General features: G+C 48.0%; 1 protein-coding gene across 1 annotated transcript in view; it reads left to right on the forward strand.

Moving 5' to 3' along the window:
- The window catches only part of LOC138666642 (zinc finger protein 850-like), a 157,294-nt gene that overhangs the window by 55,298 nt on the left and 82,753 nt on the right, over positions 1-19,243 (forward strand). Inside the window, exons 6-10 of the mRNA XM_069754835.1 lie at positions 10,994-11,143; positions 11,273-11,452; positions 11,535-11,658; positions 11,742-11,839; positions 13,759-13,849. Coding sequence (XP_069610936.1) covers positions 10,994-11,143; positions 11,273-11,452; positions 11,535-11,658; positions 11,742-11,839; positions 13,759-13,849 — 643 coding nt within the window. The remainder of the gene's footprint in view (positions 1-10,993; positions 11,144-11,272; positions 11,453-11,534; positions 11,659-11,741; positions 11,840-13,758; positions 13,850-19,243) is intronic.

A 19,243-nucleotide genomic window follows, 5' to 3' on the forward strand; every position in this document is an offset into this window, starting at 1 on the left:
TGCTAGCAGCACAATAACAAAATGACAGCGTAAATAATAATGCTCACTAGTCTGAATGGGGCCCACTGGCTCCCAAGACTAAATGGTGAGTGTATGAGGAGAAAAAAAACAAAACACGTTGTAATAGACAGTGCACACAAAATGCTGCAAGGCATAAGGATCAGGGCTTTCCAATAGAGAAAATATAATAAAATAACACACTGCCACAGCTAGTAGATGATTCACTGAATGGAGGCTCAGCTGACTAAACAATGAAGCTGAAGTTTTAACAAAGCTGTGACACTGCTGGGAATAGCCCCGCCAGAGTGCCTGCAGCACACCGTGTGCACAATGCTAGCAGCACATTAACATAATGACAGCATAAATGGTGATACTAGTCTGTATGGGGCCCACTGGCTCCCTACGCGTATCGCTACTCACGGTAGCTTCGTTATGTTATGTTAATGTGCTGCTAGCATTGTGCACACGGTGTGCTGCAGGCACTCTGGCGGGGCTATTCCCAGCAGTGTCACAGCTTTGTTAAAACTTCAGCTTCGTTGTTTAGTCAGCTGAGCCTCCATTCAGTGAATCATCTACTAGCTGTGGCAGTGTGTTATTTTATTATATTTTCTCTATTGGAAAGCCCTGATCCTTATGCCTTGCAGCATTTTGTGTGCACTATCTATTACAACGTGTTGTTTTTTTTGTTTTTTTTTCTCCTCATACACTCACCATTTAGTCTTGGGAGCCAGTGGGCCCCATTCAGACTAGTGAGCATTATTATTTACGCTGTCATTGGGGTCTGCTTTTTGACCGTACTCCTTTATCCAGAGGGTACGGTAGTGATATGTTTGGGTATGTTTTTACATGCTGTTTTAAATGTTTTTATATGTATAGGCACTGTGTTTTTCCGCCTCAATAAAGCATTGTTCACATTTTCTAAATAACAGCTGAGTGTGCACATTTATTGCGCTTCTTTTCTCTCTTTTTTTTGTAACAGACGCGGATTCTTTACTGTAAGAGGAGTGAGACTATGGAACTCTCTGCCGTATGATGTTGTAATGACTGATTCATTACTTAAATTTAAGAGGGGACTGGATACATTTCTGGAAAAGTATAATGTTACAGGGTATATAAACTAGATTCCTTGATAGGGTGTTGATCCAGGGAACTAGTCTGATTGCCGTATGTGGAGTCGGGAAGGAATTTTTTTCCCCAATGTGGAGCTTAGGCTGGTTTCACATTTACGTTTTTTGCCGCTGCGTTTTAGTGCAAAAAAAGCATGCGTTTTTTTTCTATACTTAACATTAAAAACGCATGCGTTTTGCCGCTTTTTGACGACGCATGCGTCGTTTCTATGCTTGCGTTTTGTTGCGGAAATGCAACCTGTAGTAATTTCTAGCGGCGTTTTTTTGCTGCAAAAAACGCATGCTTTTTTGCGGCAAAAAAACGCATTGCTGTCTATGTAAACGCATGCGTTTTTAAGCACATGCGTTTGCATGCGTTTTTAAACGCATGCGTTTCAATAGAAAAACACAAGAATACAAAAAACGCAAACGCAGGAAAAAACGTATGTAAACGCGTCAAAACGCCGCTTTTTTTACCACATGCAAAATCGCATGCGTCTAAAAAACGCAGTGTTTGCACGCGTTTACATGCGTTTTTTGCACCACCTGCGTTTGCGTTAAAAACGCTGCGTTTTTTAACGCAAATGTGAAACTAGCCTTACTCTTTGCCACATGGGTTTTTCTTTTGCCTTCCTCTGGATCAACATGTTAGGGCATGTTAGGTTATGCCATGGGTTGAACTAGATGGACTTATAGTTTTCCTTCAACCTTAATAACTATGTAACTATGTAAATAATCCTAATGCTCCCCCCCCCCCCCAAGGAAGCAACCGGGTCAGCCAGAAATAGCGGAATGTCGTCCGCATACAATGCCACTCTCTCTTCCCTCATCCCATATTTAAACCCAGACACCTCATCAGACCGTCGAAGCTTAGCAGCCAATGGTTCCACGGCCAGAGCAAACAAAAGAGGAGTGAGCGGACACCCTTGCCTCGTCCCTCTAGCTAATTGTATAGTCCGTGATAACTCCCCGTTCACCCTGACCCTGGCCATCGGCATCGAATACATCAGCTGAATCCAGGACACAAACTGCGGGCCAAACCCCATACTCCGCAACACCTGCCAGAGATACCCCCACTCCACACTATCGAACGCCTTTTGGGCGTCTAAAGATGCAATAACTCTCTGGTCACAGTTGTCGGATTTAAGCTGCAGATTCATAAATAGCCTCCGTAGGTTGACCGCAGTGGACCCATCAGGCATAAAGCCAGATTGGTCTGGGTATACCAGGCCGGAGATGACACTCGTCAGCCTCAACGCCAACACCTTAGCCAGAAGCTTGACATCTATAGTGAGCAAGGAGATTGGCCGGTATGAGTCTAGCTGTTTCAAGTCTTTCCCCTCCTTAGGAATCACCACTATTATGGCCTCTCTCATGGATGCCGGCAGATACCCTCTACTACTAGCCTCCTCCAGGACCGCCTTTAATCTAGGAATCAGCACTTCCCCCATATGTTTATAAATCTCGGCAGGAAACCCATCTACACCAGGCGCCTTTCCATTAGCCATAGATTGCAATGCCCAACCCAGCTCTTCCTCCTCTCTGTCTGTGTCACTCAGCCTCGGGAGCTCCAATCCCTCTAGGAACGCCACCGTATCTCCCACCGACCCATCCACCCGAGAGGAATATAGGTCCGCGTAAAAATCCGCAAAAACCTCTAAAATCTCTGGAGTCTCAGAGACACTCGTACCACTCCCGGAAGCCAGAGAATGGACAAAAGAAGTATTTCTCTGGGCAGAAGCCACCAGCGACAGCATATGACCCACAGTTTTACCCTCCTGATAATAAGCCAGCTTCATGAATTCCCTCTTCCTTTCAGCCTTACCCAACAAAACTTCTTCCAGCTGACTTTGAGCTACCTTTAACCTCCTCCCAGCCTCCGGAGTAACTAGTATTACCATCTCGTCCTCAGCTATTCTCAACCCATCAATCGCTAACCTCTCTGCCTCTCTCGATTTCCGCTTACATCTACTGATATCTCTAAAGAGCAGCCCTCTCAAGTACGCCTTCATTGCTTCCCATACAGTAAGAGCATCTACACTCCCCTCATTTATCTCAAAAAATTCCGCCAACTCCTGTTTTATCTTATCCAAATCTATGCTGTGCAGCCAATTAGGGTGAATCTTCCACTCTCTCCTGCTCCCGGCCCGTGTCCCCATCGGTCGCAACTCCGCCTCAACTGGAGTATGGTCTGAAAGAGCCCTAAGCAAATATCTCACATCCCCTACCATCGTATCCAACAGACGGTTACCCAGTGCCAAATCAATCCTAGACAAAGTACCATGAGCTGGTGAATAACATGAATACCCCCTTTCCCCAATATGTCTAACTCTCCATAGATCAGTCATACCTTCTTCACGAACATAAGTCCCAAACGTAGTAGTGTGTCCCACTGTCCTTTACTGGGAGTTTTTATTTTTATCCCAAAAGTCATCGCATATATTATTAAGATCACCAATAATTAGAAATGGTATCGAGCCCCATCGCTCCAGCACCTCTCTAATTTTCTTACTTGAGTATGGGGGCGGAATATACATTGCTGCTATACACATCAACAATCCATTTATTTTACATTGCACCACCACATACTGACCATCCACATCCTCCTGTACCATCACCTCCTCATATTGCACTCCCACAGGTACTAGCACCGACACACCCCTAGAGTACGTAGAGAAAGTAGAATGATATGCCCTCTGTATCCAGTGCCTTTTCAATACATCCACCCTTTCCCGCACCAAATGTGTCTCCAACAGGCATATCATTGAGACTCTCTGTTCTCTTACATACTGCAGATTTGCCACCCGCCGGGTTTTATCCTCAAGACCTCTTACATTCCAACTCAATATTTTAATGCGATCCCCATCATGTGGCTCATCATCCTTCATAGTATCCAGTTTTCCAAGTATGAGCTGCCTAATCCCTCCCACCCCCCTGCCCACCCCCAACTTACCCCCCTAACCCACCCAGTACAACGCATTCTACCTCTTATAACCGCCCACTGCGAACACTCTCCCTTACTTATCCCTCTACATTCGCGTCCCGCTGCCATAACAATCAGAATTTCTCACAACTTTTGTTTTTTCCTAACATTCCAACTTATATAAACATGTAGAAAAATTACCAAACCAATTTTGCAGTACCCGGCATACCCTTCCTCCCCAATACTTATTAGACGGTACTGCCCCCTCCGGCCAATCACTCAATATGGCCCAGCTAAACCCTCAGCAGTTGCTCAACCCTTTAACCAATGTGCTAACAAGCGCAGATCCCTCTTCCAGCGACAGAGAAAATAATTCCCATCCGGATCTCGCCGAAATGTCAGTCGCCCTTTCCCTTAAGTTTTTTCTCGTTAGTATCAATCCACTGGGTAGCGTCCTCTGGTGTCAGAAAAAAGTGTGTTTTATTAAAAGCCGCCAGTCTCAACTTTGCCGGGAACAACACAGAATATTGCACTCCCAGCTCCCTCAGCCTGTCGCTTGACCCCAGTAAACTTCATCCGTTGTTTCTGAACCACAGCAGAATAATCCGGGTAAATGGCGATCTTTTGACCTCCAGCCGTCAGATCCTCCATCTCTCTAGCCTTTCTGAGGATAATATCTCTGTCCCTGTAGTTCAGTATTTTGGCAAGCATGGTACGGGGATTCGCTCCTGGGGCAGGGGGCTGCGGCGGGACCCTATGAGCCCTTTCAACAGCAAAAACTTTAGTCAACACTGTGTTCCCAATTTTCTACAGCAGCCAGTTTTCGACAAACTCTGTGGGGTGTCTCCCCTCAGTCTTTTCAGGCAGCCCTACTATACGTATATTATTCCTTCTGGATCCATTTTCCAGATCCTCATTTTTGGCATCGAGCTCGGCTATTGCTTGGGCGAACTTTTTCTCATCTTTTTGTAATTTAACTATGTGGTCTTCTGCCGTGTTCACCCTCTCCTCCACCGCTCCCATACGTTTGTCCATCTTTTGCAGGGCTGCATTAATCTGTGCCGTGTCCCCTTTAACCTCCTACATCTGCAGGGCTAGGGAATTCAGGGATTGCTGGCACGAGGAGATCAGCGTAACAACATCTCTGAGGGTCGGCTTCTCTTCCTGCAGTAAGCCTTCAGGTCCCCCACTAGCCCCCGCCATGCTGCCTCTTTCCTTCTTCCTCTGTACCTCATGCTCCTCAGCCATGCCTGTATCCTCCTCCTCCTTGTCAGCTCCAGCTCCGGATCCTTGCTCTGCCTCCTCCGCAGCTTCCACACTGGCATACTGCTACAGCTTCGCCGCCACCTCCATGCGCCGCAGACATGCAGCGTTCTCCCTGTCAGCGCCTTCTCTGACTTCGGCGCCATCTTGGCTGGCTCCTGCATCGCCAGCTCCTGCGTCTTTCTGCCGCCGCCTGGTCATTGCCTCCGATGCCGGTACCGCCGCTCAGCACCGCTGTGCTCTCCAGACCGTCAGCCAGCCGGTATGTGGCAAGAAATCACGAAATTCAGCGTTTGAACACGATATTTATCACTCTGGCAGCGGGAGCGCTCTTCCCTGCGTCCGCTCACATAGCCAGCTAGGACACGCCCCCCGGGATGGTAGTTCTTGATAGAGAATGAAAGAAGGTTGTGGTCAGAGAGCGGGAGAGAGGAGATTGTGAAATCATCCACTGAGCAAAGCCGGGAGAAGACCAAGTCAAGGGAGTTCCCGTCTTCATGAGTTGAAGAGTTAGTATGCTGCGAGAGGCCGAAAGAGGAGGTTAGAGATAAAAGGTGAGAAGCAGATGGGGAGAGGGGAAAAGCAATGGGGATGTTTAAATCATCCATGATGAGGGTGGGAATGTCACGGGAGAGAAAGTGTGGAAGCTAGGTGACAAAGTGATCCAGGAACTGATGGGAGGGGCCCGGAGGACGATACACCACCGCCACTCGCATGGAGAAGGGAATGTAGAGTCTGATCGCATGGACCTCAAAAGAAGGGAAGACAAGTGAGGGTACTTGGGGAATAACCTGAAAGATACATTTGGGTGATAGGAGCAGACCAATGCCTCCACCTGCTCTGTTGTCAGATCTTGGGGTATGAGAAAAGTGTAGTCCACCATATGAGAGAGTGGCAGCAGCGGTGGTGTCTGACTGCTGGATCCAGGTTTCAGTAAGAGCTAGAAGGTTAAGAGAATCAGAAAGGAAGAAGTCATGTATGAAGGAGAGTTTATTACACACTGAGCGAGAGTTCCAAAGGGCACAATTGAAAGAGACAGAAGGCATGCAGGGAATGTTAATAAGGTTAGAGGGGTTTCTGAGTGTAGCAGTTGGGAGGTTTGACTTGCTATAACATGGGGGGCCGGGGTTGAGAGAGAGGTCTCCTGTGACTAGGAGAAGGAGGATAGAAAGAGTGAGCAGATGGTTAAGTGATTTGTGAGAGCGTCTCATGTGTTGGATGGTGGGACTGAATGGATCTGCTCTGTTTAGCAATGTGAACAGAGAGTGAGTGCTATACATAGGAGAGGAAAGGACAGAGGGGCCGATATGAATGGAGTGTAAAGAATTAATGCAAGGGTGGTGAATGTGAGTGAATGCAGCAGCCAGGAAATATATTATACAAATGCATATTTGTTGTGTTCCAAATGTACAGGGATTACATTTATTTAATTGTCTTACCTGTCTCCTGCCCTGTCTAATTGCCATGTTATAACTGCCAGTACTTTGATAAAATGTACTTCGATTAAATGTGCATAAATGCCCCCTTCCATAAATGCCTCCCCAGGCTATGTCTCAATATACAGGAGGCTAGTCCTTAGATCTTACATTTTTTTCTCTCGTTAGTAATCAATGAGACTAAGTTGAGACAGCAGGACACAATAAATGTAGGGAACAGATAAACAACATCCGTTGTTTCTGAACCACAGCAGAATAATCCGGGTAAATGGCGATCTTTTGACCTCCAGCCGTCAGATCCTCCATCTCTCTAGCCTTTCTGAGGATAATATCTCTGTCCCTGTAGTTCAGTATTTTGGCAAGCATGGTACGGGGATTCGCTCCTGGGGCAGGGGGCTGCGGCGGGACCCTATGAGCCCTTTCAACAGCAAAAACTTTAGTCAACACTGTGTTCCCAATTTTCTACAGCAGCCAGTTTTCGACAAACTCTGTGGGGTGTCTCCCCTCAGTCTTTTCAGGCAGCCCTACTATACGTATATTATTCCTTCTGGATCCATTTTCCAGATCCTCATTTTTGGCATCGAGCTCGGCTATTGCTTGGGCGAACTTTTTCTCATCTTTTTGTAATTTAACTATGTGGTCTTCTGCCGTGTTCACCCTCTCCTCCACCGCTCCCATACGTTTGTCCATCTTTTGCAGGGCTGCATTAATCTGTGCCGTGTCCCCTTTAACCTCCTACATCTGCAGGGCTAGGGAATTCAGGGATTGCTGGCACGAGGAGATCAGCGTAACAACATCTCTGAGGGTCGGCTTCTCTTCCTGCAGTAAGCCTTCAGGTCCCCCACTAGCCCCCGCCATGCTGCCTCTTTCCTTCTTCCTCTGTACCTCATGCTCCTCAGCCATGCCTGTATCCTCCTTCTCCTTGTCAGCTCCAGCTCCGGATCCTTGCTCTGCCTCCTCCGCAGCTTCCACACTGGCATACTGCTACAGCTTCGCCGCCACCTCCATGCGCCGCAGACATGCAGCGTTCTCCCTGTCAGCGCCTTCTCTGACTTCGGCGCCATCTTGGCTGGCTCCTGCATCGCCAGCTCCTGCGTCTTTCTGCCGCCGCCTGGTCATTGCCTCCGATGCCGGTACCGCCGCTCAGCACCGCTGTGCTCTCCAGACCGTCAGCCAGCCGGTATGTGGCAAGAAATCACGAAATTCAGCGTTTGAACACGATATTTATCACTCTGGCAGCGGGAGCGCTCTTCCCTGCGTCCGCTCACATAGCCAGCTAGGACACGCCCCCCGGGATGGTAGTTCTTGATAGAGAATGAAAGAAGGTTGTGGTCAGAGAGCGGGAGAGAGGAGATTGTGAAATCATCCACTGAGCAAAGCCGGGAGAAGACCAAGTCAAGGGAGTTCCCGTCTTCATGAGTTGAAGAGTTAGTATGCTGCGAGAGGCCGAAAGAGGAGGTTAGAGATAAAAGGTGAGAAGCAGATGGGGAGAGGGGAAAAGCAATGGGGATGTTTAAATCATCCATGATGAGGGTGGGAATGTCACGGGAGAGAAAGTGTGGAAGCTAGGTGACAAAGTGATCCAGGAACTGATGGGAGGGGCCCGGAGGACGATACACCACCGCCACTCGCATGGAGAAGGGAATGTAGAGTCTGATCGCATGGACCTCAAAAGAAGGGAAGACAAGTGAGGGTACTTGGGGAATAACCTGAAAGATACATTTGGGTGATAGGAGCAGACCAATGCCTCCACCTGCTCTGTTGTCAGATCTTGGGGTATGAGAAAAGTGTAGTCCACCATATGAGAGAGTGGCAGCAGCGGTGGTGTCTGACTGCTGGATCCAGGTTTCAGTAAGAGCTAGAAGGTTAAGAGAATCAGAAAGGAAGAAGTCATGTATGAAGGAGAGTTTATTACACACTGAGCGAGAGTTCCAAAGGGCACAATTGAAAGAGACAGAAGGCATGCAGGGAATGTTAATAAGGTTAGAGGGGTTTCTGAGTGTAGCAGTTGGGAGGTTTGACTTGCTATAACATGGGGGGCCGGGGTTGAGAGAGAGGTCTCCTGTGACTAGGAGAAGGAGGATAGAAAGAGTGAGCAGATGGTTAAGTGATTTGTGAGAGCGTCTCATGTGTTGGATGGTGGGACTGAATGGATCTGCTCTGTTTAGCAATGTGAACAGAGAGTGAGTGCTATACATAGGAGAGGAAAGGACAGAGGGGCCGATATGAATGGAGTGTAAAGAATTAATGCAAGGGTGGTGAATGTGAGTGAATGCAGCAGCCAGGAAATATATTATACAAATGCATATTTGTTGTGTTCCAAATGTACAGGGATTACATTTATTTAATTGTCTTACCTGTCTCCTGCCCTGTCTAATTGCCATGTTATAACTGCCAGTACTTTGATAAAATGTACTTCGATTAAATGTGCATAAATGCCCCCTTCCATAAATGCCTCCCCAGGCTATGTCTCAATATACAGGAGGCTAGTCCTTAGATCTTACATTTTTTTCTCTCGTTAGTAATCAATGAGACTAAGTTGAGACAGCAGGACACAATAAATGTAGGGAACAGATAAACAAATGTCCAGGCCTACATGGATCATAAACCATTTTGAGAAGTTAGTTCAGCTCATAGCAAAAGAGGACAAACAGAGTAAGTTGTATTAAGTAAATACCTTTTTTTATGCAGCTAAGATGAATAACATTTGCAAACTCAATCAGGAATTGTGTGCAGTAGCTGTAATTATATACCATTAGAATATATTGCAGGAGATGAGACAGCAATCAGAGGTGGGAAGTTGTACCATTAGAATATATTGCAGGAGATGAGACAGCAATCAGAGGTGGGAAGTTGTACCATTAGAATATATTGCAGGAGATGAGACAGCAATCAGAGGTGGGAAGTTGTACCATTAGAATATATTGCAGGAGATGAGACAGCAATCAGAGGTTTGAAGTTGTACCATTAGAATATATTGCAGGAGATGAGACAGCAATCGGAGGTGGGAAGTTGTACCATTAGAATATATTGCAGGGGATGAGACAGCAATCAGAGGTGGTAAGTTATACCATTAGAATATATTGCAGTGTAATATAAAATAAAGTGATCATTTTTCAGTCTGAAACCACATTAGAATGTGAATTTTGAGCACTTCACCTAGGCATGGTTGTCAGTGAAATTTTGAAAAACTCCTAAGCTCTTTAGTTTTTCTTGTCAAAAGTATTAGTACTGAGAACATTATGATTGAGGGAAAAATGAAATGAAAGGGGATCCATAGGACATACACGATTTGTTGAGGAAGATATCAATAATATTTGAGGCAGTGACCAGTGTTACATGTGAGGGTTGCTGTTTGTTCCCCCAGGATGCGCAAGTAGGCACATTGAGGCCATGGGATTGCATTGCAGTCACAGGCATAGCTGTGATTGCAATTAAAAATAAAAGTGAGTGTTAGTGTTGGGCAAGCTATTTGTCCTGGGCAGATTTAAGTAAACCTGCTGAGCTTTTGTTTTGAAACTGACTACAGGATGGTAGTGTATCAGTCTGGTGTTTGCTAGAGTGCAGAGCAGTCGGCTCTGCAGAGCTCCACCTGTGTGAGGCAACAGAGGTAGGCAGAGTCAAACAGCCAGGGGAGCTGAGATGCCTGGCACCCACAGCTACATAGTGGTGCAGTCACCCACGGCAACTGGTCTTGGAGTTGGACTGGCATGTTTATTGGCTGCAAACTGGAGCATATGGTTCTCGGCTGCGATCCGGCGGATATTGTGTACTGTGTAATGCTGTGATTTGGACTATAATGCTGTGAGTTGGCCATTAATGCTGTCAAGTAAACACATTAAAGAGATTTTTGTTTGAAACATTTTGGCTAATCAAGTTCATCACTTCATGGCAGCTGTTTACCCTACCCTAGAAGGACAATGCACCATGACACCATGGTCTACTAGTCATAGAGGCACCTGATCATGTGACCCCTGACGCCTTCCCTCCTGTGACCTCATCACATGTCCTGTGCACACAGTACAGCTATATATGTGGTGTGCGGCTCGGCAGGAGGAGGTATGTGCTGGAGCAGGGGACATTAACCCTCTCAGTGCTGAGCCTGTGATAAATCTCTGTATGTGACTATAGTGGGATTGTGTGTTATACCGGGGGCAGGACGGGGCCATGACTGGATGCAGCGATCATGTCATGCCGGTAACCGCTCCGGAGATTTCTTACATGGGATCTTTATGATGTTACATCGTCATCTTCTCCCCATTTAGGTCCCTACAATATCGGATCCTCTCAGTGGAGATCTTCTAGATAAGAGAATTTTCCTGAGTGACCTTACAAGGATGGATAGGGACAGGGACAAGATGGCAGAGAGGATATTACACCTCACCCTAGAGATCCTCTTCCGGCTTACTGGAGAGGTGAGAGATTCTGATGACGTCACATTACATCATTCTTATCTATGGGAATAACAGATGGACAGAACTGGAGAGGTGAGGACTCTGGAAATGTCTGTAGTGAGATTTATTAATGTGTCTCTCCATAACCAGGATTACACAGTAGTGAAGAAGACCTCTAGTAAGCGCTGTCAGGCCCCTGTGTCTGAGGGATGGGGAAGACCCCTGAGCCCAATCATGGGGCCTCCACCTCACCCCCTGATATATGAGGACATCAATGACCAGAAGATCCTAAAACTCACCTACAAGATGATTGAGCTGCTGACTGGAAAGGTGACACTGCTGTGAATGCTGGGACATTATACAGTAACACTATGGAGGGATCGGGGGATGACGGTATCATTGTATGTGTCAGGTTCCTATAAGGTGTCAGGATGTCACCGTCTGTTTCTCCATGGAGGAGTGGGAGTATTTAGAAGACCATAAAGATCTGTACAAGGACGTCATGATGGAGGTTCCCCAGCCCCTCACATCACCAGGTAATGGACAGGACTAAATACACACGGCCTATAATTATCTGTATGTAAAGAATGAATTTAGTCCCTGTATGTGTTTCTTCCAGTTCTATCCAGTGAGAGGACAACAGCAGAGAGATGTCCCCGTCCTCTTCTTCCACAGGACTGTAAACAAGAAGATCTCGATGTTCCTCATGATCATCAGGTAGATGGAGAGAAGATGTCATGAGATCTCCCCTATTATGTGTATAAGGCTATGAAGGTCTTGTGATCAGACTTGTTTTATCCCCCAGTATTATACACTGAATGTCCAATTTATTAGAAACACCGACACTTTCTTTATCGAAACATTCCTGTATAGAGAATACTAATAACTAGTGTGATATAAAATAAAGTGATCATTTTTCAGTCTGAAACCACATTAGAATGGGAATTGTGAGCACTTCACCTAGGCATGGTTGTCAGGGAAATTTTGAAAAATTCCTAACCTCTTCAGTTTTTCTTGCCAAAAGTTTTAGTACTGATAATATTGTGATTGAGGGAAAAAATACAATGAAAGGTGATCCACAGGACATACACGATTTGTTGAGGAAGATATTAATAATATGTGAGGCAGTGACCTGTGTTACATGTGAGGGTCACTGTATGTTCCCCCCCAGGATGCGCATGGAGGCAAATTGAAGCCATGGGAGTGCATTGCAGTCACAGGCGTAGCTGTGATTGCAATGAAAAATAAAAGTGAGTGTTAGTCTTGGACAAGCTATTTGTCCAGGGCAGATTTGAGAAAACCTGCTGGACTTTTGTTTTGAAACAGACTTCAGGCTGGTAGCGTGGCAGTCCGTTTCCTTCCTGGCCTGGTTTTCCATGTGGCCGAAGGCCGCTGGCACTCGGGACTGGATGCATGCATAGAAATACATGCAGCCGCACGCTCCTGTCCGAGTGCTGGCGGCAGTTCCGGGTATTGACGTGCGAGACTCGTGCAAGTTTCCCGCATGTCTGACCCTGGCTTAGTGTCAGTCTGGAGTTTGCTAGAGTGCAGTGCAGTCGGCTCTGCAGAGCTCCACCTGTGTGAGGCAACAAAGGCAAGCAGAGCCAAACAGCCAGGGGAGCTGAGATGCCTGGCACCCACAGCGTACATAGCAGTGTAGTTGCCCACGGCAACTGGTCTTGGACGTGGACTGGCGTGTTTATTGGCTGCAAACTGGAGGATATGGTTCTCGGCTGCTATCCGGAGGATATCGTGTACTGTGTAATGCTGTGAGTTGGACATTAATGCTGTGAGTTGGACATTAATGCTGTGAGTTGGACATTAATGCTGTCAAGTAAACGCATTAAAGAGACTTTTGTTTCAAACTTTGCTGGGTCACTGCCTCATCACTACTTAGCGTGGATACCGCTGCACTACAAATTGTGCCGAGGAGCAATTTTTAACTACTGGACTGGTGTCCAACTAATGTCTTTGAAATCAATCATTTTTCCTTGGCACAGATGGGCTGTAACATAAAATGAACAGTTCCTGTGCCACCATCTATTAGGTGTCATCATTTCAGGCTGGTGGACTTAGAGTAATGGCAGGGCATTTTTTTCTTGGCTCATCGTGGATCCTTTGTTATCCGTGGATGGATGTTTGGACATTAGGGCTTACATAAGCATTTTGGCCAACCAAGCTCATCACTTCTTGGCAGCTGTTTCCTTACGGTAGAAGGACAATGCACCATGACAAAATGATCCACTAGTCATGGATTGCTTCCAGAAATATTAGAGAGTTGTTGTTGCTTCCCCGGGCTCCATAGTCCTCATGTTTTAATCCTATAGAGCATCTTCATGATGAGATGAAATAGACTGTTCACAACATATCAGTATCTCCATTTTATTTGCGGATGGGCCAATAATCCCACAGAATTACTTCTTCATCTAGTGGAATCTATTACAATCTGAATTGCTGAGGATCTGAAAAGACAACGTGGGTGTCTCTAATAATGTGGCCATTCAGTGTGTGTTTTATACTTGGTGGAGATGACAGGGTAAAGCTGATCATAGACATTAAGTGTTGTCTGGATCTTCCCCTAGTTTTCTGGTTATGATTTTTTCATCTTTCTCTGACTCTTAAAATTTTTGTTTCAGGGTAAATATCTGCACCATATTAATACTACAGAGACATATATGAGAGGTGATGAGCGGTGTAAAGAGGAGATTCCCACAGATAACTGCACAGGTGAGTATAACCTAAAAAACAATCAGTGCCAGGAGCGCACATCGGGTTGGCTCCATCCCAGAGGGAACACAAATCCATTATGGGTATTTATTTATGCGTCATGATTGTGCATATAATATATGATTATTTTGTGACATGTTCGGACATTTCATCTCTAGCACATGGTCAGTTTACATTATCTGTCTTGCAGGACATGATAATTATTATTATATTACATTATATGGTGATCTGCTGCAGATTTCTGTAATGTTTGGTATAACCCTGTTTTTTGTAAACCTACTACCATCCACTCTGATCATTACATAGTATATTTTTCCCCTAATTAAAGTGAACCTGTCACCCCCAAAATCGATGGTGAGGTAAGCTCACCGCCATCAGGGGCTTATCTACAGCATTCTGTAATGCTATACATAAGTCGCCGATGTTACCTGAAAGAGGAGAAAAAGACGTTAGATTATACTCCCGGCAGTACTTCTCCGCTCCAGGACAAGGTAATATCCACCTATGTCCGACCCCACTCCGGCCTTTGCCACTACGGCCATCCATTACGCCTGTGCTCACTGTAAGAAAAAGTGGGCCTCAGGTCAGCCTTCACCGTCCTGCGTTCCTCCCATCATGTCCGCCCCTCAGGAAGCTCCTAGGTCCCGGGATGAGTGCACCTCCCCTCCCCCAGAGTGGGCTGGTGCTATGTCTCAATCAGTGTCCGACCTGACTAAGGTTTCTCAGTCCCTGGTCCAGGCACTTGAACGTATCCCGCTTCTCTCTAATGCCACCAGTGCCACGAACGCCTCACACGGCGATTCGCTCGCACCTGTCCAAGTCCCTCACAGAGGCAGACCGGACAAAAGAGACAGAAAAAGGACCTTATCTAGATCCTCTTCCTGTTTCCTGGACCACACCGGGATACCCCTATCTGCCCGTTCCCCCTCCTCGCAGGCGGACGTCGGGTCTGACCTATCCTCTCAGTCGGAATCTGACTCTGATGCAGATCAGACTTCCGGAACACAGGAGATGGTGGAAAGCCTTATTTCAGCTATCATTCAAACGCTAGATCTTAAGGAGGATGAAGCGAGCTCTTAGGACGTCTCCGTTGCGTTTAAACGGATTAAACGTCCCTCTAGGGCTTTTCCTAATCACAAGGAGTTTGATAACACTACCTCTACACACTGGGAAAACCCTGGCAAGCGTTTCCCTGGCAGGAAACGGCTTCACGTGCTATACCCCTTTCACTCCGACCTTGTCTCCAAATGGTTCGAGTCTCCTAAGGTCGACCCGCCCGTCTCCAGGCTATCCTCGCAGACGATCTTTGTCCACTCCCTTCCCTGCTTTTTGTACAAAGTCCTAAAAAAGTGGTGACTATTTTACCTGGGTAAGTGCACTCCAATCTTTTTTCTCGTTTTTCCTTTATGAACTCTGTATGCTTTTGTTGGATGCAGCACCCCGTTGGTAATGAAAAGGATATTATCAGCCATATACGCCCTTTGCATGTGGTTTTTGCTGTTGTGCACATTGGGCTTAGATTATTGGGGCAGTGCGGAAGTAGAACTTTCTTTTACCCTGTGATTTCAATATCCCCGCAGACGGTTCTGTCTATCCCGGACGCGGCTTCCGTTAAGGAACCCACGGACAGGCAAATCGAGGCATTAGCAAAATCGGCATTTGAGGCTTCCGCAGCCTCCCTCTGCCCTAGTTTCGCCTCGTCCCGGGTAGACAGCGCTGGCTAAGACCCTGCACAGGGGCATTTTGGCCTCTGCTCCTGCTGAGGAACTGTCTGATTTAGCGGATCAGATTTCTCTTGCAGGAAAATACCTCATGAATGCCTCCCTTGATGCAGCGGCCTGCTCCACCAGGGCTAACAACATTGTGGCCATTCGCCCCCTTTTTCGGTCCTTCGCCTCAGGAAACTCCAACCAGGACCGATCTTCCTCGCAGCGAGACCGAAGAAAACCTCCTTTCAGACCTCCACCTCGCTGGAGGGCTAAGAGCCTCCCCGCATAACCATCGGGATCTCGGGGCCACAGGTTTTCTAACAAATGACGGGTCGCCCCCACCTGGAAATCCCTCCAGGGTGGGAGGCCGGCTTCTTCTGTTCTCAGAGGTTTGGCTATCAGTAGTCGACGATGCCTGGATCAGGGAGATCGTCACTTCAGGCTACAAGATAGAATTTTCTTCGCCCCCAGGAAGATGTTTCCTGCTCTCTCGTCCTCCCAAACAGCCCTCCCACCTCTCAGGACTTCTCCAGGCCGTCGATTCGCTCCTCGCCTCAGTAGTCGTAGTTCCGGTGCCTTATCGCGAGCGGTTCTCGTGTTTTTACTCAAACCTGTTCGTGGTTCCAGAAAAGGACGGCTTTCTCCGTCCATTTTTGGATCTCAAGCAGCTGAACCGCCATCTCCGGATTCGGCGCTTCAGGATGGAATCTCCACGCTCGGTGGTCGTGTCCATGGAACAGGTAGAGTTTCTGTGTTCCGTGGATATCCGAGATGCGTACCTTCACGTTCCTATTTGCGTACGGCATCAGAGATTCCTCCGGTTCGCGATCCAGGGTCATCATTATTAGTTCACGGCCCTCCCCTTTGGTCTGGCATCTGCGCCCAGGGTCTTCACGAAGGTCATGGCAGCTATCATGGCCATTCTTCGTTCGAAGGGGATTCTGGTAATCCCATACCTCGACAACCTCTTGATCAAGGGTCCATCCCGTCAGGATTGCAGCCAGAGCCTCCAACTTACTCTTGACACGCTTCTTCGCCTCGGCTGGATAATCAATTATCAGAAGTCTCTCAGCGCCTGGAGTTCCTGGGCATGGAATTCGATACCTCTCAGGCTCAGGTTTTCCATCCCAAAGAGAAGTTCCTTTCCCTTCACCGGAGGTGGGGTGGGGGTGGGGGTGGGGGTCAGAGCTCTAAGCCCGAATCCTATGTCTCTCCGCCTCGCCATGAGGGTTCTGGGGAAAATGGTCGCTTCCATGGAAGCGGTCCCCTATGCTCAGTTCCACTCTCGTCCCCTCCAGCTGGCTCTTCTGTCTTCCTGGGACAGGAACCCACTTTCCTTGGATCGTCTGTTTCGCCTCTCGCCCAGGGTGAAACAGTCTCTCTCTTGGTGGACGCTGTCCATCTCCATTCTGCGTGGGAGGTCATTTCTCCCTCCCCACTGGCAGGTGATCTCCACTGACGCCAGCCTCCAAGGTTGGGGGGCGGTTTTCCTCCACCTGACGGCCTAGGGCCGCTGGACTGCTCAGGAGGCGTGGCTCCCTATCAACCTATTGGAAATCAGAGCCATCTTCCTAGCCCCCATCCGCTGGGAGTCTCTCCTTTCAGGGAAACCGGTCCGCATTCAGTCGGACAATGTCACAGCCGTGGCTTACATAAACCATCAGGGAGGGACTCGCAGCAGGCAAGTCATGGCGGAAGTGGCAAAAATTCTGCGATGGGCGGAGGGTCACATTCCCTCTCTGTCAGCCGTCCACATCCCAGGAGTGGACAATTGGGAAGCCGACTTTCTGAGTCGTCAGGGCATCGTGGCGGCGAGTGGTCTCTTCTTCCCGCAGTCTTCAGCCAGTTTTGCCAGCGGTGGGGCGTTCCAGACGTCGACTTGATGGCTTCCGGGGCAAACTACAAGGTTCCCCAGTACGTCTCCAGATCTCGGGATCCGATGGCTGTCTGATGCGACGCTCTCGTGATCTCGTGGACCCAGTTCCAGATGCCCGATCTGTTTCCACCCCTCCCCTTGATCCCAAGGGTCGTAAAAAAGATCAAGATAGAAGGGGTTCCCATGCTCTTAGTAGCTCCAGATTGGCCTCGCAGGGCCTGGTATGCGGAACTGGTGAACATGCTATTGGACGTTCCGTGGAGGCTTCCGGATCGTCCGGACCTTCTTTCGCAGGGCCCCCTCTTCCACCCGAATTCTCGGTCTCTGAATTTAACGGTATGGCCGTTGAGGCCGCAGTCCTGAAGGACGCGGGTTTTTCTCATAGCGTCATCCAGACTATGATAAGGGCGAGAAAACCGGCTTCCTCGCGTATTTACCACAGGTGTTGGAAGGCTTTTTTCCTGTGGTGTCAGGACAACAATCTGTTTCCTATGACCTTTTCCCTTCCATCCCTTCTCAGTTTCCTTCAAGCGGGTCTAGATTCGGGTCTTTCCCTTAGCATCTTGAAGGGTCAGATTTCCGCTCTGTCCATTCTTTTTCAGAGACCTGGCCTCTCTGCCTCAGGTGCGGACCTTCATCTAGCGGGTCGCTCATATAGCTCCATCTTATCGTCCTCCTGTCGAGCCTTGGGACCTCTACCTCGTTTTGGACGTCCTCCAGCGTACGCCCTTTGAACCGATTCAGGACATTTCCTTCTCGCTTCTATCCGGGAAGGTAGCATCACCTCCATTAGAAGAGTGTCGTTCTCCCTTTCTAGTCCTGCATCAGGACAAAGTGGTTCTTCGTCCGGTTTCTTCCTTTCTACCAAAGGTGGTCTCGGCTTTTCACATCAATGAGGACATTGTCCTCCCTTCCTTGTGCCCTTCCCCGGTTCATCCCTTGGAGAAATCTCTTCACAAGTTGGATGCGGTCAGGGCTATCCGAATTTATCTTGCCAGAACTGCCTCCTTTTGTCAGGCCGATTCTCTGTTCGTCGTCTCGGAAGGGTGGCGAAAGGGGCTCCCCGCCTCCAAGTCCACAATAGTACGTTGGATCCGTTCGGCGGTTCTGGAGGCATACCGTGTTCAAGACAAACGGCCTCTGTCGGGGGTGAAGGCTCACTCTTCCTGGGCTGTGGGAGCTTCCTGGGCAGTTCGTCACCAAGCATTGGCCTCGCAGGTTTGCAAGGCCGCAACGTGGTCATCCATTCACACCTTTGTCAAATTCTAGAAGGTGCATACTCAGGCTTCTGCGGACGCGAGCCTGGGTAGGAGAATACTGCAGGCGGCGGTTTCTGACCGGCCCACCGAACTCCTCTTTTTTGCAGAATATCCCGCCCTAGGGACTGCTTTTGGACGTCCCATGGTTACCTGTGTCCCCCAATGAAGCGAGAAAGAAAGAGGGATTTTTGGTTCTTACCGTAAAATCTCTTTCTTGGAGCCTTCATTGGGGGACACAGCACCCTCCCTTGAAATTGTACCGTGTTGGCCAACGTGCTGTTGTTGTGGTTTAGTACATAGGTTGAGTTTTATATTACCTGTTCCTACTACTCCTTTTGCACCAACTGAGTTGACTGGTGCCTGTCGGAGGGTGTATACTGCCGGGGAGGAGTTACTTCTTTATTTGCATAGTGTCAGCCTCCTAGTGACAGCAGCATACACCCATGGTTACCTGTGTCCCCCAATGAAGGCTCAAAGAAAGAGATTTTACGGTAAGAACCAAAAATCCCTCTTTTCTCCTCTTTCAGGTAACATCGGGGGCTTATCTACA

Source organism: Ranitomeya imitator, chromosome 2, assembly GCF_032444005.1.
Source record: "Ranitomeya imitator isolate aRanImi1 chromosome 2, aRanImi1.pri, whole genome shotgun sequence".
NCBI classification, from domain to species: domain Eukaryota; kingdom Metazoa; phylum Chordata; class Amphibia; order Anura; family Dendrobatidae; genus Ranitomeya; species Ranitomeya imitator.